Source organism: Triturus cristatus, chromosome 11 (assembly GCF_964204655.1).
Source record: "Triturus cristatus chromosome 11, aTriCri1.1, whole genome shotgun sequence".
NCBI classification, from domain to species: domain Eukaryota; kingdom Metazoa; phylum Chordata; class Amphibia; order Caudata; family Salamandridae; genus Triturus; species Triturus cristatus.
Genome location: NC_140594.1, coordinates 1,179,290,531 through 1,179,311,186, shown reverse-complemented (window position 1 = coordinate 1,179,311,186; position 20,656 = coordinate 1,179,290,531). Strand labels below are relative to the sequence as shown.

Here is a 20,656-nt window from a genome sequence, read left to right as displayed (position 1 = left end):
GCATTTTTGTGCTTTGAAAGTACATCTTTCCCGCACAAACCATCTTTTGCTGTGGATAGTGCATAGCAGGTGCCGCTTTGCATTGCCTGTCGCAGCTTTGCCTCATGCTATTGGTGGTCCTAAACCTTAGAGATTCTTTGCCGGAGTGTCTTGAGAAAGACTCATGGTAGTCCTTGGTTTTGCCTAAGTCACTGTTGGCACATAGGACCTGGTTTTTTAGAGTTTGGCAGGCAGGATACTTCATCCCAAACGCACCGGAGGACCTTTTCTGTTAAACCGATGACCCACCGCCCTCATTTAGAATCGGGCAAGCCATAAGCAATCCTTTAGCGGAGCCGCTATTGGCTCTAATGATGTAATACCACCACCTGTAGCCTGAGGAAGGACTTTACACCTTGCACCCTATTTAATGAGATTGGTGCAAAATCTTTTTTTTCACTGCCCGTCACTGCCAGGAAACACCTGGTGGTAAGGGACAGGAAGAAAACAATGACGACCCCGCACCCTGGGAGCTAACTCCCAGGGCGTGGGGGTCATTAGTTTTTTTTAATTTTCAAAAACAAACTCCCACTTTGGAGTTTGTTTTTAAAATGTTGACACCCGTGTGTCATGGCTGACAGTACCATGTGTCAAGTTGTGCGTACATGGACAGAGATCGCCTTGACAGAGGTTCCTGTCCATGTACAGAGCTGCTTTCGGGGTTTGTGGGCAACTCTAAATTTGGCGGGTGGTTGTCCCTTGCGGTGGTGGAGGTAATGTCCTTACCATCCCGATAAGGTACCCTCGGACCGCCAAATTAATTGTAGATCAGATGTTTGAGGTTGTGTGCTTTGCCTTTTTCCATGTTTTACAGGCTGCTGATTGATCGTAAATCAATGCCTGAAATACAAGTTCATTATGGATGGATGAACGGACAGACAGATGGCTGGATGGATGGATGGATGGATGGACGGATGGACGAATGGACGACTGGATGGAAAGGCTGCCTCAAATTAGCCTCCTAGCTTTTCCAATATAATGTGCCTCTCCATTGTGTGCCATGTTGTGTAGTGAAGTACAGCCCATGTGGCTACCAGCCCTAGAGAGCTCCTCTGGCACCACTCTGTCACCCTCAGGCTGCCTGGCACTTGTACCAAACCCCTGTCCAGTTATAATCCCAAATGTGAAGGACCTTGGCAACTAAGCTGCTGGATGACGGGGGCTGCCGCCTGCTGCTTTCTGTCTGCGCTGTTCTGTGGGATGTTCTAACATGTGATTAACACTCCATTGAGCAGTGGCTGAAGATGGTGGACCCAAAGCCCAGATCTATATGTATTTTCATATTTTTAGACAAAAGTCTACATATATCATAAGCTTTCTACCATCCATCCATCTACCCTCTCTGCCATCCATCCATCCACCCACCCTCTCTGCCATCCATCCATCCACCCTTCACTCCATCCATCCATCCTTCCATCCATTCATCCTGTCTGCCATCCATACATCGATCCATCCATCTATCCTTCTATCCATCCACTCTCTCTGCCATCCATCCATCCATTCAGTCATCTATCCTCCCTCACTACTATCCATCCATCCATTCATCCTTTCTGCCATCCATCCATCCATCCATCCATCGATCTATCCATACGTCCATCCTTCTATCCATCACCCTCTCTGCTATCCATTCATGCATCTGTCTATCTGGCTATTTACCTGGTTGGTCTGTTTCTCTGGTTGGCTGTGTGTCTATCCACATGGATGTCTTTCTACTGAACTGCCATTCTTTCAATCTGCTTGTCCCTCTCCCCGTCAGTATCTCTATCTTCCTGTCAATTGGCCTGTCCATCTGTTTATCTCCTGTGTCTATGTCTCTTTCTAACCACATATGTGCCTGTCTGTCTAGCTCTCCATCATTCATTTTTTCCACATCATTTCAAGACAAATGGCAATCAATGCGTTCACTTGTGCTGTTGATGCTCCACACAAGACACAAGGAGCACGGGTGGTGTTGTCCCTAATGGAGATTATTTTGTCTTTTTTTCCCTCAGTAACATTATCAATTCCCCGTTCTCTTCTTCCTATTCTCCCCCCCCCCCCCCACCCCACCGTGGTTATTTTGTACAAAAAATGAGTGCTGAGGCTCTAGTCGGCAGGCAGCTTGCACCAGCCCATTTCTTCTGATAGTGCCGCCTTAAACAGAACCAATTACTAAGCATGAAAGTGGGGAGCGGATGTGGTATAATGGCTAGAGCTGCTGACTTCAGAGCTGGGGAACCAGGTTCGATTCTCCCGCGTCGAGTTAGCTCAACATCCTGTGATTCTGGGCTAATCACTTAATCTCCACGTAAATGATTTTGTCCTTATCTAGTGCTCATGAAAAGAGCTGGTGTTGATGATTAAGTGCCAGTGCTGAGCATCAGAAACCACCGTCTCAAGTTAAGCACTGCCCCCCCAGCAGGAATGCGAGAGCAAAGAGCCATGCAAAGCAAAAACCAGAGAGACAAGCGTGGCCTCCAAGAAGTACTCAAAGACGAAGAGAAGCGCTACAGTTTGAAACATAAACTTTATTGCAACAATGAATTAAAAATATTACTTCTGTGAGAACTGCAGAGTGCATTTAAGAACTATTCAGAGACCACAACCCAAGCAAATCATGTACAACTTCAACTGAAGGTTTTATTCAACGCAACGTGAACTCAATTCTGGATTCAGCACAACTGTGAGTTGTATTTACAGTCTTCGGCTCCGGGGGCGGGGGCGTAGGAAAAGTGGGCGGAGGGCAGGCTAGCAGGAGGTGAAGGTTTTCCAGAAGAAGTTCTTGCAGCCCGCCTTGCGCTCCCGTGGGGCCAGGGCCGGGTTGGAGCCGGCAGAGCGCTCCAGCTGCAGCCGCACCTCATCCTGGTCGCTTCCCCTGGATAGGTCCTCGGACTCGGCGGCCTCGTTCTCGAGCTGCGAGGGCTCGGCCAGCAGCTCTGCTAGGAAGTACTTGGCCAGTTCCTGCGGAAACACAAAAGATGCGGATGTTAAATGCGGTGCTTAATTTGTAAAACAATAAGTATCAGGGCTCTCGTCAGGAGGCCACTGCAGTTGGCACCACTCATTGCCCCCGCCAGGGCTGCCAACGATAGTACCAACACAACTACTGACCATCACACTCCTACAAGTGCGACAATTCAGACTATTCCAGGCCCACAAACGCTGTAAGAATGGCTTGGGTGACAGGTAATAGTCATTTTAATGTATATTGAATTAATAATTTCCTGTTGTTGTGGTCAACTCTAAATAAGCCAGACTGTCAAAAGAGCCGGTGTGGAGAACGACCGGCTCAAACTAAGCACAGGTTAAATGACAGCCTGACATGGGTGTTCAGGTGGGTTAGCTGGGCACCATAAGAGTCATTGAAATGGGCTATCATAGGTTTGGGAGACCCAGTGGCAGCCTGGCATGGGTCAACAGGTAGGATAGCTGGGCACCATAAGAGTCTTTGGAACGGAACCATCAGCAGCCGCACAGGAGTCAACAGGTGGGTTAGCTGGGCACCATAAGAGTCATCAGAATGGACCCATCGACAGCCATGCATGAGTCGTGCAAGTGCGTTAGCTGGCACTCCATAAGAGTCATCAGAATGGACCCAGCAACAGCCATGCATGAGTCGTGCAAGTGCGTTAGCTGGCACTCCATAAGAGTCATTGGAATGGGCTGTTGTGGTTTTGGGGTGCCCAGCGGCAGCCTGACATGAGTCAACAGGTGGGTTAGCTGGACACTACAAGAATCATCAGAATGTTTTGTTGTAGGTTTGGGAGACTAACCAGTAGCCTGGACAAAGTCAACAGGTGGATAGCTGGACACCATAAGAGTCATCGGAATGGGCGGTTGTGGTTTTGGGGTGCCCAGTGGCAGCCTGACATGAGTCAACAGGTGGGTTAGCTGGACACTACAAGAATCATCAGAATGGGCTGTTGTAGGTTTGGGAGACTAACCAGTAGCCTGGACAAAGTCAACAGGTGGATAGCTGGACACCATAAGAGTCATCGGAATGGGCTGTTGTAGGTTTAGATGCCTACCCCCCTCACCCCCCACCAGGAACCCACACATAATATGTCTAGTGCTACAATTGGGACCTATTTATACACACCAATCTCTAATGGCGGCTACCACATCTGGCGTCAGTGACTGCTGGTAATGCAATGAGTGCCTTACCACTGCCTTTACTGGCAAGGTCACAATGGAGGCTTCATGACTAGATCACCTCTGCTCCACAACTTTGGAGGTGTGTGTTGGCAAGAATGAAGAAACTTTTGTATATCCTGTTTTAGATGACCAACAATGGGAAGAGAATGTGTAGGAAATGTTGTAGTCTGTCACAGAACTGTGGAAACTTCACACAATGACACAGAAGAACCACGGAAATAGCATATACTGTCATCATAGGATAACAATGGAACAAAGGATGCTGCCAGAGAAGAACAATCGAAAGGCTGCATGGTTGCAGAACAAGCATGCTGACAATACACGCTGCCATAGAGGAACAGCGGACACAACGTGCGCTGTCGTAGGAGAAAATGGAAACATTGCACATAGACAATGGAAGCAGCATACGCTGATGTAGAAGAACAATGGAAACATTGCACATTGTTATAGATCAACAATGGGAACAATGCATGCTGTCACAGATGAACAATAGAACAGTATACACTGTCATGGAAGAACAATAGAAACACTGCACATTGTTATAGATCAAGAATAGAAACAATGCATGCTGTCACAGACAATGGAAACAGCACACAATGTCATAGAAGAACAATGGCCTCCACTGTCATAGACAATGGAAACAGCACACAATGTCATAGAAGAACAATGGCCTCCACTGTCATAGACAATGGAAACAGCACACAATGTCATAGAAGAACAATGGCCTCCACTGTCATAGACAATGGAAACAGCACACAATGTCATAGAAGAACAATGGCCTCCACTGTCATAGACAATGGAAACAGCACACAATGTCATAGAACAATGGCGTGAGCTGTCACTGAGGAGCAATGGACACGGCAAGAGCTGCCAAAGAACAGTAGAGTCCGGGTCCTGAAACTCTGCAGCACTGCACTGAGCGAACAGTAAAACATTACACCGCACCCTATTTACAAAGAGTCAGTCTCTGATGATGTCATCATTAGCATTCATGCAGTAATGCTGATTTAACATGATGCTAATCATTGCCCTGCTGCTCAGAGTGAGAGACCAAGCAAGGGATTGCATGACATTTGTACTCAAGGTTCACCCTCCAGTGTAGGTTTCATTCGAACCCCTCACGGGTCAGATGCGTAAAATGCGTCATTTCCTGAAACTGACCTGGTTATGTGTGGGACTGTCACAATATTACACTGGACCATTGTTTGTGCCTGGATTTATTTCTCACAGAGCTGGTTTGTGCTCGTTTAGTAGGTCTGGGTTTGTGTGAAATCCTAACGGTATTTGCGCAATTCCCACACAGTTGCACCCCCTTCTGAAATATTGTTTCTGTCCCATCAGAGGATCCCACTGTCCTCTGGCACGAGGGCCTTTGAGTTAAGGCCATAAGTGGAGATTGAAACCTTCCTGGAGAAAGCCGAGTGTGGTGAGAGAAAAGCAGAAGAGACCTGGATGGAATATAGAGAGGTGGTGAGAAAGTGGGTGAGGGAGAAGGGGAGTGGGGGAAGAGACAAGAAGAGAGGAGAATAAAAGAAAAGAAAAGAAAAAAAGGGGGAAGAGAAGAGAATAAAAGAAAAGAAAAGAAAGCATCAAGGGAAAATGGGTTGACCGAGAAAAGAAGACAGTACTGGTGCTGGTAGAAAGAGGAAACAGAGAGTACATAGTGAACGAAAAACAGAATTCAAAAAGACAGAAAGCATGGAGGAAAAGAGTGGAAATGTAAGATGAATATATAGAATGAGAGAGGGGCAGAAAGAAAAAAGAGAACAGCAAGAGGAAGACTCTGCAGTGGAAAGAATGGAAGAAGCAAAGAGGAGCATCAGATAAAAAGTAATTAACAGAGAAAAAGATGGTGATAGAAAGGTATAAAAGAAAAAGTAGAGCTATAGAAACAGTAGGTAAGAAAGGTACAATGAGGGTGGTGGTTGTAGAATGGTGAAGGAGAAAGAGAAAAGAAAGGGGAACAGGAGGAAGGGCACACAGTAACAAGGGTGGGAGGGAAGAAGGAAAATATCGTAAAAGGAAAGACATATTGAAGGAAGGAAGATGAAAAAAAGGAGCATGGATATTAGAAGGATAGATGGAGAAAGGGAGGGAAGAAACAGGAGAGAGGGAAAGGAGAAAAGAGAGGAGAGAGGAGAGAGGGACGGGTTGGACGAAGGACTCTGGAAGATCAATATGTGGTGACAAAGAGGTAGAGAGAAAGAGAGAGGAGATAGAGGAAGCAACATATAAAGGAAGAGAGAGTGAGGATGGCAGTGACAAAGAGAGAGAAAGTATGTGAGAGCCATCTGTTGATACAGAGAGAGAGGAGCAGGTAGAGGCCTGGAGAAAGAAACAGACAGAGAAGTATAAAAGAAAGTATGACAGAGAGAATGAGTGTGAGGGAGACTGAGACGGATAAAGAGAGCAAATGGAATAGGGAAGTAGACAGAGAGTGTGAGAAAGAGCGAGTGAAGGAGAGAGAGAGAGAGATACAGACACACAGTGAAAGAGAATGGAAAAGATAAGGAAGAATGAGAAAGAGACAGAGGAGAGACAAACATAAAGATGGAAAATGTGATAGGAAGATAGAAAGATTAGAGAGAGAGAGATGGACACAAAGAAAAAAGCATGGAGCAAAAACAAGGAGGGCAGATGGATTTAACAGAGGAGGGACTAAGACTCCAAGGCAGAGTGAACAGGACAGGGTGAGGGAGAAGGTGAGAGAGAGGAGGTAACACTGAAGAGCGAGAAAGATAAAGAGAGGGAGGGTGATACACAGAGATAGAGATCGAGAGAGAGACGAGATAAAGAGAAGGGAGAAAGAGGGGAGAGGGGGGAGAGGGAGAGGAGAGAAAGAGGAGAGAGAGAGATTGAGAGAGAAGAGAGGGAGAATGGAAGAGCGAGGAGAGAGAGACATAATGAGAGGGGTGAGTGAGAGAGAGAAAGAGGAGAGAGAGAGATTGAGAGAGAGGAGAGAGAGAGAGAAGAGAGGGAGAATGGAAGAGCGAGGAGAGAGGAGAGAGAGACATAATGAGAGGGGTGAGTGAGAGAGAGAAAGAGAGAGGTAGAGAGAGAGAGAGAAGAGAGAAATAGAGAGAGAATGGGGGAGAGAGAGGGGGTGAAAGAAAGAGAGGAGAGTGAGAGAGAAAGACAAAAGAGAAGGGGGAAGCGAAGAGAAGAGAAGACAAGAGAATAAGAGAGAGTGGAAAGAGAGAGAAGAAAGAGAGAGAGAGAGAGAGAGAGAGAGAGAGAGAGGGAGGGAGAAAAACAAAGAGAGAGAGAGAGAGAGGGAATGAAAGAAAAAGTAGAGAAAAATTGCATTTTTTTAAAAATCAAACAGAGTGGCAGGGAGCGGAAGGAGGCAGGGAGAATGAATGTCTGAGGAGAGAGTCAAGTCAGATGGCACGTGTCTGTGTGTGTGTATCTATATACCTGCGTGGTTATGTGTGTGTTTGTATCTTTGCATATGTGTGTGTATATGTATGTGTGTGTATATGTATGTGTGGTGTGTGTGCATAAATATGTGTATGAATGTTTAAATGTGCGTGTGTATCTGGGTTTGTGTATATATGTATATGTGTGTGTGTATGTGCTTTTGTGTGTGTGTATGCATGTGTCTAAGTATGTGTGTGTATGTGCGCGTTTGTATGTGTGATTATATGTATGTGCATATATGTATGTGTGTGGGTGTGCATGTATGACTCACGCACACGCAGCTCTCCGCACTGACAGGCAGTAATCTCCGTATCTGAGGCCAGCCAGCCACCACAATAACTCAGCCGATGCCAGGCGCTGCTTGGGAGACGGCCAGGCCCTGCCCTGCTGGGACTGCTGATAACGAAGCGGCAGACACCGCGCTGTCCTTTCAGCCACAGACTTATAAGGCGATGTATTGAGTGCATTGTACATGGAGGGTGGGGTGGGGTGGGGGGGGGGGGGTAACCCAGCAGTTCGCATACTCATCGCGTCTGAGAAGAAGTGATGCAAGTGAGCCAGGGTAGAGCGCTTTACAGATGTCCAAGCAGCCTCCATAAAGCGCTGTAATGGAACTCTGGGTTTTGGGAAACGGAACTGAGCGCTACAAGAGACCGCAACGGTTGTAACACGTGAACAGAGAGGGCTGTAAACAGACGCCATGTGGGAGCAACCTGGACAGAATGATGTAAGGCAAGTTAGGGGTGTTATTACTCTGGCAAAGGCGTTGTAAGAAACTCTGACCATACAGCAGCTGAGCGGAGCGCTGTAACAGACTCCAGCTGGAAGCGGTATCCCGAGAGAGCTCACTGAGAGACGACAGAGGGTTCAGTTCGTGTATGGAGGGAAGCCAGGATTATACTCCTTTGATCACAGCGCTGTTAAGAGAAGAGAGGGCTTTAAGCATCATGGACAGAGCTCGATTAAGACAAGACAGAGGTTTTAGCACCAAGGACAGAGATATGTAAGAGACTACATTGAGTTGCAGCACCCTGGATAGAGCGCTATAAGTGAATGCAGTGGTTTCAGCACCAGGAACAGAGTGCTTTAAGAAAATAAATGGTTTCAACTGCATGGGCGTGGCTCTGTGCGAGGGGAAAGACGTTTCAGCACCATGGGCAGAGGGCTGTATGAGAAGACTGGGGTTTCAGCACCACGGATAGTGCGCTCTGAGAGAAGACAGTAGTTTTAAAACCACTGACAACGCGCTGTAAGAGAAGACAAGGATTTCAGAACCACGGACAGTGCGCTGTGAGAGAAAACAGGGGTTTTAGCACCATGGAAAGAGCGGTGTGACATAAGACAGGGGTTTCAGCACCACTGACAGTGCGCTCTGAGAGAAGACAGTAGATTTAGGACCACTGACAGAGCGCTGTGAGAGAAGACAGGGCTTTCAGCACCACGGACAGTGCGCTGTAAAAGAAGACAGGGGTTTCAGCACCACTGACAGAGCGCTGCAAGAGAAGACAGGATTTCAGCACCACGGCTATTGCGCTGTGAGAGAAGACAGTAGCTTTAGAGCCACTGACAGAGCGCTGTAAGAGAAGACAGGGGTTTCAGAACCACGGATAGTGCGCTCTGAGAGACGACAGGGGTTTCAGCACCACTGACACAGCGCTGCAAGAAAAGACAGGGTTTAGCACCACGGACAGTGCGTTGTGAGTGAAGACAGGGTTTCAGCACCACGGACAGTGCGCTCTGAAAGAAGACAGTAGTTTTAGAACCACTGACAGAGCGCTGTAAGAGAAGATAGGGTTTCAGCATCCCAGACAGTGCGCTCTGAGAGGAGACAGTGGTTTCAGCACCACTGACACAGCGCTGCAAGAGAAGACAGGGTTTCAGCACCACGGACAGTGCGCTGTGAGTGAAGACAGGGGTTTCAGCACCACTGGCAGAGCGCTGTAAGAGAAGACAGGGTTTCAGCACCACGACAGTGTGCTCTGAGAGAAGACAGTAGCTTTAGGACCACGGACACAGCGCTGCAAGAGAAGGCAGGGTTTCAGCACCACGACAGTGCGCTCTGAGAGAAGACAGTAGCTTTAGGACCACTGACAGAGCTCTGTAAGAGAAGACAGAGTTTCAGCACCACGGACAGTGCGCTGTGAGAGAAGGGATTTCAGCCCCACTGGCAGAGCGCTGCAAGGGAAGTCAGGGTTTCAGCACCACGGACAGTGCGCTGTTAGAAAGGACAGTCGTTTTAGAACCACGGACAGTGCGCTGTAAGAGAAGACAGTAGCTTTGGGACCACTGACGGAGCGCTGTAAGAAAACACAGAGGGTTCAGCACCACAGGCAGTGCGCTGGAAGACCGTACAGTGATATCAGGACCATGGGAAGGGCGCTGTAAGAGAAAACAGGTATTTCAGCACCAGGTACATTGCGCTGTGAGAAAAGATAAAAGGTTTTAGGGAACTCCTACAGAGCGCTGTAAGAGAAGACAGGAGGTTCAGCACCACAGGCTGTGCACTGTGAGACAATAGAGTGGCTTTAGAGCTATGGGCAAGGCGGTGTGAGAGAATACATGGGCTTCAGTTCCTTGAGAGAGCGATGTAAAACAAGAGCAGGGAGATTCACTGGCGAGAGTACTGTAAGATACGACATGGGCTTCAGCTCCATGGATAGAGCGCTTTAAGTCGAGGTAGGGTATCAGCTTACTATGTAGACTGCTGTAAGAGAAAAAATGTTTAAGCACCTTGCACAGTGCGCTGTAAGAGAAGACATAGGTTTCAGCGCCGTGGACGATGCGCCATAAGAGAAGACAGAGCTTTCAGCACCGTGGACGGTGCGCTGCAAGAGAAGACAGGGGTTTCAGCACTATGGAATGAGTGTTTTAAGGAAAGATGGGGGAGTTCAGCGGCAGAAACAGTGCGCTGTGAGAGAAGGCATGGGTTTCAACTGCATGGACAGGGCAGTGTGAGAGAAAACAGGCTTAAGCGCCACTGACAGAGCGCTGTAGGACAAGGCAGAGGTGTCAGCACCACGGACCGTGCGCTGTAGGACAAGGCAGAGGTTTCAGCACCACGGACAGTGCGCTGTAGGACAAACCAGAGGTTTCAGCACCACGGACAGTGCGCTGGAGGACCAGGCAGAGGATTCAGCACCACGGACAGTGCGCTGTAGGAAAAACCAGAGGTTTCAGCACCACGGACAGTGCGCTGGAGGACAAGCCAGAGTTTTCAGCACCACGGACAGTGCGCTGTAGGACAAATCATAGGTTTCAGCACCACGGACAGTGCGCTGGAGGACACGGCAGAGGATTCAGCCCCACGGACAGTGCGCTGTAGGACAAACCAGAGGTTTCAGCGTCACGGACAGTGCGCTGGAGGACAAGCCAGAGGTTTCAGCACCACGGACAGTGCGTTGTATCACAAGGCAGAGGTTTCAGCACCACGGACAGTGCGCGGTGAGAGAATGCAGTGGTTGTAGGACCATAGACAGAGCACTGGAAGAGAATACATGTGGTCTCGGACCCCGGAGAGAGCGCTGTAAAATAAGAGCATGTCTTTTCTTTACATGAAGAGAGCGCTGTAAAAGAAGAAACGGGTTCCGGCACCATGCACACAGCTCTCTAAGAGGGCAGGGGTTTCAATTCCACGGACAGAGCCCTGTAAGAGATGTCGGATTCCAGCACCATGCACAGGGTTCTGTGAGAAGGCAGAGATTTCACCACCAAGGACAGTGCGCTGTAAAAGAAGACAGTGCTTTTAGGACCATGGATAGAGCACTGTAACTGAAGACATGGAGGGGCATATTTGCAAAGGCCCTATCACCATCACAACGTCACTTTTCACGATGGTCCTGCTAGCAATAGGGGCGTCACCTTATTTACAAGGCAGTGTTGAGCCACTTAATGTGGTTTAAGGCTGCTTTGTAAATAAGGCCCCTTTCATGCTATGCTCATGAAAGGGGAGGGCAGTGGGTGTTTCTGTGGGTGTTCCACCGCAACACCCATTGATTTTGACACTGCCCCATATTTACAAGGGTGGCGTAAATATGGGGCAGCACCAAAATTAAGACCAGGGAAAGCCTGGTTTTACCCTGGCGCAACGAGGAGAAATGTTTGATTTCTCCTCGATTTTGCTGTTTCCATGTGTGCAGCGCACATGGAAACGGCAATGCGCTAATGATTGTTTATGTGCAGGAAGGTGTCCCTTCCTCCACATAAACAATCGTTAAAAAAAAAATACGTTTTGCAAGTTCTATGCGTGATGCATTAAGCAGCACACTTAGAAGTTACAAAACACCATTTAAAGATTGTTAATGTGCAGGAAGGGACACCTTCCTGCACATAAACACTCACTTTCATCAACATAGGCACCCTTGCACTATGGTGCAAGGGTGCCTGGGTTGGTGCTAGGCAGCTAACTTTAGCATCAGCACAGGGGGAAACGCGGGGCTGCACCATATTCTTGTAACTACGGAGGGGCCCTGCGTTTCAAAAGTGATGGAGTGTGGCGTTAGTCTTGTAGGCTTAATGACATGCTTGGCACAAAGAAGCCAAGCTTACAACACCTGGACTTAGTTTTATAGAATAATCCAGGGAAGGGAATTATCCTCGAGAAAGCTCTTTAAGAAAAGTTAATCTTGTTCCGTACCTGAAGAAGCGCTCTAGGACTTATTTTGGATTCTCAGTACCGTGAACAGAGTGCACTATACACGGTGAGGACTTTCAGCGCAGTGAATAGAGCGCTGTAAGAGAAGTCAAGAGGGTTCAGAGCCCAGGAGAGAGCGCTGTAAGAGAAGCAATGAGGGTTCAGAGTCTTGGACAGAGCGCTTTAAGAAAAGCCAAGAGGTTTCTGAACTCTGGACAGAGCGCTACAAGAGAAGCCAAGAGGTATCTAAAAAGAGCGCTGTAAGAGAGGCCAAGAGGTCACCAATCCCAGGACAGAGTGCTCTAAGAGAAGCCAAGAGGATTCATAACCCTACCTAGAATGTTTTAAGAGAAGCCACACGGGTTCAGCGCCCTGGAGAGTGCACTATACGAGAAGTCAAGAGGGTTCTAAACCCTGGAGAGAGCGCTGTAAGAGAACCCAAGAAAGTTCAAACCCTACCCAGAGCGCTTTCAGAGATGCTTGAGGGTTCAGAGCCCCGCAGAGAGCGCTGTAAGAGAAGCCAAGAGGGTTCAGAGCCCTGGAGAAAGCTCAGTAAGAGTAGCCAGGGGGTTGCAGCATCATACAGCGTGCCTTAAGAGCAGCCATGGGGTTGCAGCATCACGGATACAGCGCTGTAAGAGCAGTGTGGGGTTCAGCATTCTGGAGAGAGTGCTGTAAAATAAGTCAGCTGTCTCAGCAGCTCTCCTGAGAGAGCGGGGTAAGAGAAGACAGGGGTTTAATGCACCTTTAAAGTCCGCTTTAAGAGAACTCAAGTGGTTTCAGCACCCCGAAAGAGCATTGTAGGCAGTGCCAAGGGTTCAGCACCCTGGAGAGAGCACTGTGAGAGAAGCCAGTGGTTTCAGCACCCTGGACAGAGCGCTGTAAGAGAAGTCTGCCGTTGCACCACCCTAAGAGAGCGCTGTAAGAGAAGCCAGCAGTTTCAGCTCCCATGAGGGGTGGTGTAAGTGATAGCAACGGTTTCAGCACCCTGGAGAGAGCGCTGTAAGAGAGGACAGCAGTTTCAGCACCCTGGATAGAGCGCTGTAAGAGAAGCTAGACGTTTCAGCACCCTGGATAGAGCGCTGTAAGAGAAGTTGGCCATATCACCACCCGGAGAGAGCGCTGTAAGAGATAGCAATGGTTTCAGTACCCTGGAGAGAGCGCTGTAAGAGAAGCCAGCCGTTTCAGCACCCTGGAGAGAGCTCTGTAAGAGAAGCCAGCAGTTTCAGCACCCTGGTTAGAGCGTTGTAAGAGAAGCCAGCAGTTTCAGCACCCTGGATAGAGCGCTGTAAGAGATATTAAGGATTTAGGCATCCGAGAGAGAGCTCTAATAGAAGACAGGAATGTAATTTATCTGGAAAGAGTGCTGTATAAGGAGTCAAGGGCCCTTGACTTCAGCACCCTTGGGTGAGGGTTGTAGGCGATGCCAAGGTTTGGGCACCCTGGCAAGAGCGCTGTAAGAGATATCAAGGGTTTCAGCATCTTGAGAGAGCGCACTCATAGAAGACAGGAATTTCTCTGTAGAGAGTTCTGTATAAGAAGTCAAGGGCTCTTGACTTCAGCACACTTGAGTTAGGGCTGGAGGCGATGCCAAGGTTTGGGCACCCTGGAAAGAGCGCTGTGAGAGAAGCCAGCAGTTTCAGCTCCCTAGAACGAACGCTGTAATAGAAGTAAGGGTTTCAGCGCCCTGATTAGAGCCCTATGAGACAAAACAGATGATTCAGGATCCTGGAGAGAGACAGCTGTAAGGAGATGCCATGGGGTTTCAGCCCCCTTGAGAGAGCGCTGTAACAGAAGGCATGAGTTTCACTTCCCTGAAAAGAGCGCTGTAAGAGAAACCAGCAGTTCCAGTTCCCTGGCAAGAGCTCTGTAAGAGATGTAAGGGTTTCAGCGCCCTGATAAGAGATCCATAAGAGTACACAAACGTTTCAGTACCCTGGGAGAGAGCTGTAAAAATGACGTCATGGTGTTTCAGCCCCCTTGAGAGAGCGCTGTAACAGATGGTAGGAGTTTCATGACCTGGACAAAGCGCCGTAAGAGAAGTCAGGGTCGCAGCACCCTAGACAGAGCGCTGCAAGAGAAGTCAGCGTAGCTTCACCCTAGACAGAGCGCTGTAAGAAAAGCCGGTGGTTGCAGCACCCTAGACAGAGCGCTGCAAGAGAAGTCAGCGTAGCTTCACCCTAGACAGAGCGCTGTAAGAGAAGTGAAGGTGGCCCAGCGCCCTGTAGAGGGCGATCTAACAGAAGACCGCGAGTGAGTGCTTTAAGAAAAGGCGTGAGCTAAACACCCAGACAGAGCGCTGTAAGGGAAACCGGGGAGTTTTACCACCTGGGGTCGTGTTGTAAGAGGTGCGGGCTGTGTGGTCCCTGGATAGAGAGCCGTAAGACAAGCTAACAGCGCCAGCGCTCCGGAGATCTGTTGTGAGAAAAACATGGGGTGTCAGCACCCTGGGCAGAGCTGTGGAAAAGGAGACACGGGGTCCAGGCCATGGGTAGAGTTTTGAGTGCTGTAAGAAACGGAGGGCTGTTACCTCCAGGACAGAGCGCTGTAAGACAAGGCAGGGGTTCAGAGCACAACAGTTTCAGGAGTGTGCATTTTGTTTAGGTATCACTTATAACGACGTTGAATCTTCTGGGCGCTGGAGTTTCACAGCGCAGGTTAAAGAGAAAGTTGTGTGCGGATAACACGGGGTTTGAGAGCAGAGACAGTGAAAGAGGGGCGCCACCTTTGTTTGATCAAACATTTAGGGGACACAACTATTCCAGTGCTCGCTCGGGCTCCTGTACAGGAATACAAACTCCTCTCGCGGCACCGGCTGTCCCAGTCTAGCAGATGCAGCGCTGCGTCGGGTTCTGCCGCGTCTTGGCGCCTTCTCCAGTTCCATTCATGCATTACTAGAAATTATCTTGCCTGAAGTGAGGGCAGGGTGGGGTCCCTAAACGGTCCCCGCTGCCCCTGGACACGGCGTGACCAGGCAGACCGCGTGGACTGCGAGGGGGGGGGGGAGCGAGGGGGTCTGCGCCGTTGCTGCTTGGCGACTCACAAATGTCATAAGACCGCAGCGGCACTCCCGAGAAAGCGACCACAAAGGCAGCGCAGAGAGGAAGCGCCATCATATGTACTACACAACACCCCGGGGCAGATTTACAAGCCCCTTGAGACACTTTTGCGTCACATTTACATTGGGAAAAGTGACGCAAAAGAGGCGCAAGGGGCTAGTAAAACTGCCCCCGCCCCCCCCCCCCCATGTACACGCGGGGCACAAGCGTAGTGCACAACAGAGGCTGTGCCGGGGAGCATTGCACTGAATAGAGTGAACACGCAGGCCCCTTCACACCACAAGCACAACTGGGTGCATTATGGGGCATGTGCGTCACGGGCGGTATTACCACCCCCCCCCCCCCCCTCGATCCCCGCTGGCACAATATGGGGTGGCCTTCAATTTTAGGTGTGGTTTTGTAGTAAAGACCATGGCAGGGCCGGGCTTTCATGTGTGTTTGTGGGCAATTCGTTTTTTTCACGTTTGGTGTTGCCCACTGGAGTTCGCTGTTGTGCTGCCATGGAATATGTCCTGCATACCCACCCACCCACACACAAACACACACACGTACACAAAGGTAACTATATCCCAGCCAACAGAACCGAGGTGTGAGCACTCTACAATGCGAACACGAGTGCTTCCGGGTGGCCCTGGTGTCAAACCCGCATAACTGTGGACACTGTGTGCGGGGCAGTGGCTCTTAGAGGCAGACAGGCGAATGAAATGCCAGCCGTTGAGAACTCCAGTTGGCATTAGAAGTGGGTATACGCGGCCAAGCTATGTGCTGATGTCCCAGTTGGCATTACAGCTGGCAAGTTCCGCCAAGATGTGTGGGTCGGCCCTGGGTGGCATGCACCGCCAGGCACCCGGGTCTGTCTTAAGGGGCATGGCGTGGGCACGTTCAGGTAGGAAGAGTGTTCTGCACGGAAGGCAATAGAGGGTGCTTTCTGTCAGGATATGCCTGTCTGTCGTAGATGGCATTCTGAAGGAATGGTAGTGGATATTGCCGGTGGCATGCTGTGCCAGGATGCATGGCTTTGCCCCAGTAGGTGCTACAAGTTGCTTCACTCTGTCACGATATGAGGGTCTGGCAAATGAGGCTTTGCACGGGGCATGATGTGCCAGGAAAGAGTCTCTCCCACAGAATGCATTAGAGGGGCGTGTTCTACCGAAGTATGTGAGTGTGTCCCAGATGGCACGGCTGGTGGTATGCCCTGTCTGGGTGCACACATCTGTGCGGCTGGTACTTTAAGTGGCATGTTCACTACGGGTCCAAAGTTTGCCACATGGGCGCGATCTACCACCGACGACATCACAGTAGTTCCTGCTTACTTCCTGCAGTGGGGTATGCTTCTAGTTCAATCGTGTGTGCGAGCCTGTCATAAAGAACACCACAGAGAGAGGCCATGCCTAAGGGCCACTGCAGAGTGACTGCGTCTGCCACACTGTCCTAGTGACCACTGCAGAGTGAGGTATTTTAAAGTTGAGTAGTGTATGCCACTCTGTCCTAGTGACCACTGCAGAGTGAGGTATTTTAAAGTTGAGTAGTGTATGCCACTCTGTCCTAGTGACCACTGCAGAGTGAGGTATTTTAAAGTTGAGTAGTGTATGCCACTCTGTCCTAGTGACCACTGCAGAGTGAGGTATTTTAAAGTTCAGTAGTGTATGCCACTCTGTCCTAGTGACCACTGCAGAGTGAGGTGTTTTAAAGTTCAGTAGTGTATGCCACTCTGTCCTAATGACCACTGCAGAGTGTGTGTATGCTGAAGTACAGCAGTGTGTGCCACTCTGCCCTAATGACCACTGCAGAGCGAGGCTATGCCTAAAGGCCACTCCAGAGTGCCTGTGTCTGCCACTCAGTCCTAATGACCACTGCAGAGTGAGGTATGCTAAAGTTTAGCAGTGTGATCCACTCTGTCCCAATGGCCACTGCGGAGTGAGGGTGTGCTGAATTTCAGCAGTGTGAGTCTCTCTGTCCTAAAGACCACTGAAGAGGGAAGATATGCGGTTTACAGCGTTTGAATTGTCGGACTGAATGGCGCGATTCTATCTCAATTTCCACAAGACGTTGCGGAGACAGAAGGGACGAGAAGTAAATGACCTTTGACTTCAACAATCATATAAAGGCACAGAGATGGAATATTTAACTTAGAGCCGACCCTGCAGAGGGACTTGCTCGGATTATTGACAGATAGACTGTTATCCCCGTCCTGACGAAGCCAAAAAATTGGAGGCTGAAACGCGAACGCATCGACACACTGATTATAGAGGAGTCCACCGATTGGGTTGACTAAGAAATTAGTTTTTGGCGCATTCCAAAAAATCAGGAGAGGAGTAATACCCTCGACGCAAAGAGGACTACCTCTAAATGTACAACTGTGAAAAAGAAGTGTACATAGGTGTAACAACAGATAGGGGAATTTTTTGTATATATGATATATTGTGGTGTATATAAGATGTATGTATGTTGTATGAAGTTGTAAATAGAGAGTGTTGTGTGATGAATTGTGTTGTATTTGTAATTGGATATATTATGTGTTCAATACGCTGATGTGTACGAAGAGTTATCCGCTTCTGAAAATTAATTTTTGAAAGTTCTGACAAAAAGAAAATATATTGCCAAGAAAATTTATTGTTTCTTGTGCATAAATAAACAAGAGATTTATCCCTCTACGCCGTTTTCTTTATATATACTAGAGGCTATGCCTAAAGGCCACTCCAGAGTGCCTGTGCCTGCCACTCTGTCCTAATGACCACTGCAGAGTGAGGTATGCTAAAGTTTAGCAGTGTGATCCACTCTGTCCCAATGGCCACTGCGGAGTGAGGGTGTGCTGAATTTCAGCAGTGTGAGTCTCTCTGTCCTAAAGACCACTGAAGAGGGAAGATATGCTGAAGTACACCAGTACACTCAACTCTGTCCTAATGACCACTGCAGAGTGTGTGTATGCTGAAGTTCAGCAGTGTGATCCACTCTGTCCTAATGACCACTGCAGGGTGAGGTATTGCTGAAGTTCAGCAGCTTACGACACCCTGTCCTAAAGACCGCTTGTAGAGCTAAGCTGTGCTGAAGTTCAGCCGTGAATGCCACTCTGTCCTAATGACCATTGGATAACGAGGGTGTGTCCAAGTTCCGCAGTGTGAGTCTCTCTGTCCTATAGACCACTGAAGAGCGAGGGTATGCTGAAGTAAAGCAGTGTGGCCCACTCTGTCCTAATGGCCACTGCAGATCGAGGTTACACTGAAGTTCAGCAGTGTGATCCACTCTGTCCTAATGATCACTGCAGGGCACGGGTATGCTAAACTTTAGCATTGTAAGTCTCTCTGTCCTAAAGACCATTGCAGAGTGAGAGTGCGCTGAAGTTTAGCCATGTATGCCACTCTGTCCTAATGACCACTACGGAGTGAGGGTACGCTGAAGTTCAGCAGTGTATGCCACTCTGTCCTAATGACCACTGCAGAGTGAGGGTGTGCTGCAGTACAGCAGTGTGACCCACTCTGTCCTAAACTCCACTTCAGAGTGACGGTACACTGAAGTTCAGCAGCTTACGACACTCTGTCCTGAAGACCACTGCGGACTTAGGATATACTGAAGTACAGCAGCGTGACCTACTCTGTCCTAATGACCCCTGCAGAGTGAGGGTACGCTGAAGTACAGCAGCGTGACCTACTCTGTCCTAATGACCCCTGCAGAGTGAGGGTACGCTGAAGTACAGCAGCGTGACCTACTCTGTCCTAATGACCCCTGCAGAGTGAGGGTGTGCTGCAGTACAGCAGTGTGACCCACTCTGTCCTAAACTCCACTTCAGAGTGACGGTACACTGAAGTTCAGCAGCTTACGACACTCTGTCCTGAAGACCACTGCGGACTTAGGATATACTGAAGTACAGCAGCGTGACCTACTCTGTCCTAATGACCCCTGCAGAGTGAGGGTACGCTGAAGTACAGCAGCGTGACCTACTCTGTCCTAATGACCCCTGCAGAGTGAGGGTACGCTGAAGTACAGCAGCGTGACCTACTCTGTCCTAATGACCCCTGCAGAGTGAGGGTACGCTGAAGTACAGCAGCGTGACCTACTCTGTCCTAATGACCACTGCGGAGTGAGGGTACGCTGAAGTACAGCAGCGTGACCTACTCTGTCCTAATGACCACTGCGGAGTGAGGGTATGCTGAAGTACAGCAGCGTGATCTACTCTGTCCTAATGACCCCTGCAGAGTGAGGGTACGCTGAAGTACAGCAGCGTGACCTACTCTGTCCTAATGACCACTGCGGAGTGAGGGTACGCTGAAGTACAGCAGCGTGACCTACTCTGTCCTAATGACCCCTGCAGAGTGAGGGTATGCTGAAGTACAGCAGCGTGACCTACTCTGTCCTAATGACCCCTGCAGAGTGAGGGTATGCTGAAGTACAGCAGCGTGACCTACTCTGTCCGAATGACCCCTGCGGAGTGACGGTGTGCTACAGTACAGCAGTGTATGCCACTCTGTCCTAATGACCCCTGCGGAGTGAGGGGCCTGTGTCAACTAATCCCTAATAACAGGGCAGGGGCGTTTTCTGCCAGTATCAGCACGGGGAGCTTGCTGAAGTGCACTGCCCGAGACTCTCACATGTACCTGGGCAGTTTTACTTCATGGGCAGCCCCAGGGAAACACGTGCCCCCGGGGCGGGGTTCTACACCCTTCAGCCAAACGAAACAACTTTCTCAGACAACTGCCCTCGACCCCTCTCCAGTGTCTCTGCCCTCGGCACCCCTCCAGCCTTCCCTCCCTGCCCTGGACTCCCCTCCAGCCTTTCCTTCCTGCCCTCGACAGCCCTCCAGCCTTCCCTCCCTGTCCTCGATTCTTCCTGCCCTCCACGACCCTCCAGTCTCCCTTCCCTGCCACGGGCTCTCCCCAGCCTCCCCTTGGAGTTTGGCGCGTGGCTCTTGGGACCTGGCATACCTGTTTGCCGGCTGCTGCTGCGAGGGATTTCTGTAGGAACTGACGGAGTCGGGGGTCTGTGGGGGCTGCTGACACGGTGCTGACAGCCAGGGCCAGGGAGAGGAGCGCCAGGGCACAGCGGACTCGGCACGACAGCATCTTCAGGGTCAGCAGAGGGGCCAGGGGCTGGTGCGCACTGGAGTCTGGCTGGTGCGCACAGGGGTCTGGATGGTGCGCGCAGTGGTCTCTTGGCTACTGCGCTGCCGCTGAGTGCTTCTCCGGCTGCTGCTGCTGGGGGCTCTTCCTCTGTTCCTTCTGCCTCTGCTGCCTCTGCTGCTTGTGGGATCGCCCCTGCAGACGCCCCCTTTTAAGCCATGGCTCTCACGTCAGCGGTGCCGGCCCCCACCCTCTCCAAGATAAGGAGCGCTTTTACGCACCATTAACCTCCGGCAGATAGATCACCCGAGTGACACGGA

At 49.8% G+C, this 20,656-nt stretch overlaps 1 protein-coding gene across 1 annotated transcript; it reads right to left on the bottom strand.

The window, feature by feature from the left end:
* Positions 1-2,526: 2,526 nt before the first annotated feature.
* SST (somatostatin) lies at positions 2,527-20,521 on the bottom strand. Its single transcript, XM_085634131.1, has 2 exons — positions 20,202-20,521; positions 2,527-2,979 (listed from the first exon to the last, which is right to left on the bottom strand). The coding sequence occupies exons 1-2, from the start codon at positions 20,337-20,339 to the stop codon at positions 2,767-2,769; spliced, it is 351 nt and encodes a 116-aa protein (XP_085490257.1). The 5' UTR covers positions 20,340-20,521; the 3' UTR covers positions 2,527-2,766.
* Between the last annotated feature and the right edge of the window lie 135 nt (positions 20,522-20,656).

Excerpts from the sequence above, each read along its gene's own strand:
- SST (XM_085634131.1), bottom strand. The coding sequence starts at position 20,339 with ATGCTGTCGTGCCGAGTCCGCTGTGCCCTGGCGCTCCTCTCCCTGGCC. Across the intron at positions 2,980-20,201 it reads CAGCAGCAGCCGGCAAACAG|GAACTGGCCAAGTACTTCCT; the intron begins GTATGCCAGGTC and ends GTGTTTCCGCAG.